Source organism: Zingiber officinale, chromosome 7B, assembly GCF_018446385.1.
Source record: "Zingiber officinale cultivar Zhangliang chromosome 7B, Zo_v1.1, whole genome shotgun sequence".
Taxonomy (NCBI): Eukaryota; Viridiplantae; Streptophyta; class Magnoliopsida; order Zingiberales; family Zingiberaceae; genus Zingiber; species Zingiber officinale.
The window spans coordinates 18127027-18132727 of NC_055999.1; the positions used below are offsets into that span (position 1 = coordinate 18127027).

Sequence of the window (5701 nt, forward strand, 5' to 3'; positions counted from 1 at the left end):
TTTTTTTTTTTGGCAAAAATTAAAATGACGCACAAGGTAAATAAGACTAATTTTTAATTAAAGTCAAATGTATGTACGCTGCATTTAAAATAAACTATCTGAAATATTTTTAAACTGGATTTTAAGATTTAGATTATAGTAATTATTACAACAAATAGCAGGTGATTGATAATTTCTGTAATAATATCATTATCTTCAGTCTTTTTGCACAAATAAAAATCATCATTTTGATTGTTGTCAATATATAAATAAGTTGAATAAAAGCCACAACTTTTTTTTGTTTTTTATTACCATATATACGAAAATATATGATAAGGACTTACCCTGCACGCACACCTAATTTTTCTATTTGAAAACTTTTATCAATTAGTAATTCTAACTAATTATAAAAAAAATCATAAATATAAGTAGGGATAATAATTTCATCCGAATTCGATGAATAATAAAAAAGAATATGAAAAGAATTTTTATATCCGATTATAATAAATGAATATTCGAATATGAGTATAAAGGGTAATATAATACAATTCTACCCATACCCTACCTGATACCCCATATGTATATATACATTTTTTATTGAAAAATAAATTTTAACTCACTTTCCGTCTTAGAAAAAAAACTTAGGGGGCGTTTGGTTTACGGGAATAGGAGTGGGGAATGAGAATGAGAATCATTGATTGCCATTGTTAGGGGGCGTTTGGTTTAAGGAAATAGGAGTGGAAAATGGGAATGAGAATCATTGATTGCCATTGTTAATGTTTGGATTATAGGAATAGGAATAGGAATAAGTGAATGAATCTTTGAAATTGGGTAATAACTCATTCCCATGTACCTCCCTTTCAATGAGTCATTACCCTATTTTCATCAATCAAAATATTCTCTTATTCCAAAAATACCCTTGACCTAAAACTAAAATTTTCTCCCTTAATATCAAATATCAAAATTTATTTATTTATTTATTTTTTCTTCATATCACTTATCTCTATTTGTTCTCTCTCATCATATTTTTTCTCTCATCATTTTATCACACACTTTCTCTCTCCTAACACACTCTCTTTCCTCTTTTTTCTCATTACACTTTCTCTCTCATCATACTTTCTCTCTCCTTAATCTCTTCCATCACACTCTCTTCCTTCTTTTTTTCATCATACTTTATCTCTCATCATATTTTATCTCTCCTCTATCTCTTCCATCACACTCTCTTTAATCTTTTTTTCTCATCACACTTTCTCTCTCCTCAATTTCTCTTGTCACACCCCCTCCTTTTTTTTCCTCAACACACATTCTCTCTCATCATACTTTCTCTCTCATCATCTCTCCCATCACACTCACTGTTCTCTTTTTTCTCATCACACTTTCTCTCTCTCATCATACTTTCTCTCTCCTCAATCTCTCTCATCACACACTCTCTCTCCCCTAATTTGTTCTCATTACATTTTCTATCTCTTCATCCTCTCCCATCATAATTTATCTGACATCATATTTTATCTCTCATCATGTTCTCTTCTATCACACTCTCTTTTCTCATTTTCTCTCATCACACTTTCTCTCTCTTCATTCTTTCTCATCACCTTTTCTCTCTCATCATACTTTCTCTCTCATCATTCTCTTTCATCATATTTTTCTCTCACATTCATCTTTCTCTCACATCTACTTTTTTTCTCTTATTTTTCTTTAAGGGTAAAAAAGGAAATATTAATTTATTCCGATAGAAAGTATGCAACTAACTCATTCCCATGTAAAAAAGGAAATATTAATTTGTCCCTATATTAATTTAAGCATTGCTTTTAAGAGTGATATCCATGCTCATACCCATTCTCATTCCACAATACAATGATTCTCATACTCATACCAAACGCCCCCTTAATGTTTGGATTATAGGAATAAGAATAGGAATAAAGGAATGAATCCTTGAAATTGGGTAATAACTCATTCCCATGTACCTCCCCTTCAATGAGTCATTATCCTATTTTCATCAATCAAAATATTCTCTTATTTCAAAAATACCCTTGACCTAAACTAAAATTTTCTCCCTTAATATCAAATATCAAAATTTATTTATTTATTTTTTCTTTATGTCACTTCTTTCTCCTTGTTGTCTCTCATCATTTTATCACACACTTCCTCTCTCCTACCACACTATCTTTCCTCGTTTTTCTCATTACACTTTCTCTCTCATCGTACCTTCTCTCTCCTCAATCTCTTCCATCACACTTTCTTCCTTTTTTTCATCATGCTTTCTCTCTCATCATGCTTTCTCTCTCCTCAATCTCTCCCATCACACTCTCTTTTCTTTTTTTTTTCCCATCACACTTTCTCTCTCCTCAATTTCTCTTGTCACACTCCCTTTTTTTTCCTCAACACACTTTCTATCTCATCATCTCTCCCATCACACTCACTATTCTCTTTTTTATCATCACACATTCTCTTTCATCATACTTTCTCTCTCCTCAATCTCTCTCATCACACACTCTCTCTCCCCTCATTTTTTCTCATTACATTTTCTATCTCTTCATCCTCTCCCATCATAATTTCTCTCACATCATATTTTATCTCTCATCATGTTCTCTTCTATCACACTCTCTTTTCTCATTTTCTCTCATCACACTTTCTCTCTCTCCATTCTTTCTCATCACATTTTCTCTCTCATCATTTTCTTTAATTATATTTTTCTCTCACATTCATCTTTCTCACATTTAATTTTTTTCTCTTATTTTCCTTTAAGGGTAAAAAAGGAAATATTGATTTATTCCGATAGAAAATATGCAACTAACAAACATTACTTTTAAGAGTGATATCCATGCTCATACTCATTTCTATTCCACAATATAATGATTCCCATTCGATTTCCATTCCGATTCCTATTTCCATGCTCATATCAAACGCCCCCCTTAATTTATATATTGAAATATTTTTTTAAAAAATAAAAATGATAAAGAGTAATAGGATGATAGATAGGATATAAATATCTGAAACTCCGACTTTATAGAGATGAGTATGAAAATTAAATACCTAATAAGTATGAGGATAAATATGAGTATAAATATAATAAATGATGATGAATACGAACCTAAATCTTATTCATTACCCTCCCTATATATAGGTTATTATTTTTTTTTTAAAATACTAATACATGACGAAATCCGCGGCGTAATGTCTGCAGAAGAGTAAAATTCATTATATATATATCTGCTCGTGACTCTTGAATGGCATGCGGAAGGGGCAAGACTGGCTTCCATTCATCATGTCGTTCATTTTGTCATTGTTTTTAATTATTAATTACGAGGCAGATCCATGATTAAAGCTCATGGTTTTGGAACCATTCTTTAATCCGTTTCGGTCTTTTGCGGATTTCACTCGTGTTAGTCATGACCCGTCTCCTAGTCTCGAATTGCCACAATGCGAACAACCTGCTTAGCTTGGCCAAGTTCGATCCGATAAGTCCTTCAAAGCCCTAACGGATCAGATCGTGCAATGGATGAGGTCGGCAATTACAACCCACCGCGTTGTCGCCTTGGCGGCGGCGCCGGACCTCCGCGCGTTTGGCCTCCTCCTCCAGCGCTGGGCCGACGGCGGCTGCCTCCGCGAGGGCCAGAAGCTTCACGCTCGCCTCGTCGCCCTCGCCGTCGTTCCGTCCAACTTCCTGGCCTCCAAGCTCATCTCCCTCTATTCCCGCTGCTGCCGCCTCCAGGACGCCCGGCGCCTGTTCGACGATATCCCTCACCGAAATATCTTCTCCTGGAACGCTATGCTCCTTGCCTATGCTCTCCATGACCACGCCTCTCTGGCGGTGTGCCTCTGCTCCTCCCTCCCCGCTTCCATCCCTCCAAACGCATTCACCCTTTCCGCTCTCCTCAAATCTCTCACCTCCCTCCCGGCCTCCTCCCATCACAGGTCCATACACGCGCTCGGCCTCCGGCGAGACCTTGCCAGCGACATCTTCGTGTCCAACGGACTCATCACCTCTTACGCGCACGCGGATGATTTAGTCTCCGCTCGAAGGCTGTTCGACGAAATGCTCGTGAGGGACATCGTTTCCTGGAACGCGATGCTCTCTGGCTACTCGCAAAGCGGCCACTACGAGGAATGCTTGCAATTGTATCGGGAGATGGAAGCAGGGCCCGACGGCGTCCTTCCTAACGCCGTCACCGTGCTGAGCGTGTTGCAGGCTTGCTCTCGGCTCGAGAACCTAGCATTCGGCTTGGAAGTTCATCGCTTTGCTGTGGAGCATGATGTCAAGATGGACCGCGCCGGCTGGAATTCGATCATCGGTTTCTATGCTAAGTGTGGGTGCTTGGATTATGCCCGCCAAGTGTTCGATGGAATGAGCGACAGAGATGGTGTCACTTACAGCACGTTGATCACTGGGTACATGAGCTACGGGCTCGTCGCTCCGGCTATTGATCTCTTCCAGAAAGCGGATTCTCCAGTCCTCAGTACGTGGAACGCTATGATCGCTGGTCTAGCGCAGAATGACAGCCATGGCCAAGTTCTGGACTTTCTGCGTCGGATGCAAGCCTCTGGTTTCCGTCCCAATGCAGTAACCCTTTCTTCTGTTTTCCTAACACTTGCATTCTATTCGAACTTGCTCGGAGCTAAACAAGTCCATGGTTTCGCAATCAGAAGTGACTACGAGCAGAACATCTACATAACGACTGCTCTCATCGACACCTATGCTAAAGCTGGCTCATTGGAAGCTGCTCGGCGAGTGTTCGATGCAACGACAAGTAGAAGTCTCATCATTTGGACTGCAATCATATCAGCTTACGCTGCTCACGGTGACGTAGAAGCTGCCCTTCAGTTGTTCAATGAAATGCTCGAAGCAGGAATCAAGCCCGACCACGTGACCTTCACGGCGGTGCTGTCTGCCTGTGCTCATGCCGGGGCACTAGATGAAGCTCGCAGGATCTTTGACGCCATGCCTCCCGCCTTTGGCGTTCCACCGAAGATGGAGCACTATGCATGCATGGTCGGAGTCCTTAGCCGCGGTGGAATGATTAGAGAGGCTGCTCAGTTCATCGAAAAGATGCCATTTGAGCCAAACTGCAAGGTGTGGGGTGCGCTGCTCAATGGAGCAACGGTTTATGGCGATGTTGCACTTGGGCAGCTTGCCTTTGAACATCTGCTGGAGATTGAGCCTGAGTGCACAGGGAACTACATTCTCATGGCGAATTTGTACTCCAAGGCTGGGAGATGGGAAGAAGCAAAGATGGTGAGGGGGCGGATGAAGGAGATAGGATTGGAACACGTTCCAGGTTGCAGTTGGATTGAGACCTGCGATGGTCCGCAGTCATTTGTAGCTGGCAATACTTCGAACACGAGATCTGCAGAAATATGTGCAATATTACAAGGATTGCTGGGATTGATGAGGGAGGAAGGTTATTCTTCCTTTGAAGAGTTAGAGGAGGATTACTAGTACATTATATATTTATATTGGTTCCAATATTGTTTTGAGGATAAATCCATGTGATAATCAATTAATTTATTGATCAGTTTTGGCCTTTAGGAATTATTATTATCAGTTTATTTTTTTTTTCAAAATTTTTATTTCGACATTCAAATCTTTATTTTCCAGGTTAGTGGAACATCTTTTCTAATCCTACCTGGATACTATAATCTATTAATTTTAATGTGATGTCTGATGGGCCGGCCCGGTTGCAGGCCACAGCCGAGCCCAAGATGAGCCTCGCTCGAGCACGGT

At 39.7% G+C, this 5701-nt stretch overlaps 1 protein-coding gene across 1 annotated transcript; it reads left to right on the forward strand.

Moving 5' to 3' along the window:
* Positions 1 to 3434: 3434 nt before the first annotated feature.
* Positions 3435 to 5505, forward strand: LOC122005455 (pentatricopeptide repeat-containing protein At2g37310-like). The gene has a single exon (XM_042560488.1). The coding sequence runs from the start codon at positions 3479 to 3481 to the stop codon at positions 5414 to 5416; it is 1938 nt and encodes a 645-aa protein (XP_042416422.1). The 5' UTR covers positions 3435 to 3478; the 3' UTR covers positions 5417 to 5505.
* Positions 5506 to 5701: the final 196 nt, after the last annotated feature.

What these genes read in the sequence shown, in the direction of transcription:
- LOC122005455 (XM_042560488.1), top strand. Translation starts at nt 3,479, where the DNA reads ATGAGGTCGGCAATTACAACCCACCGCGTTGTCGCCTTGGCGGCGGCG.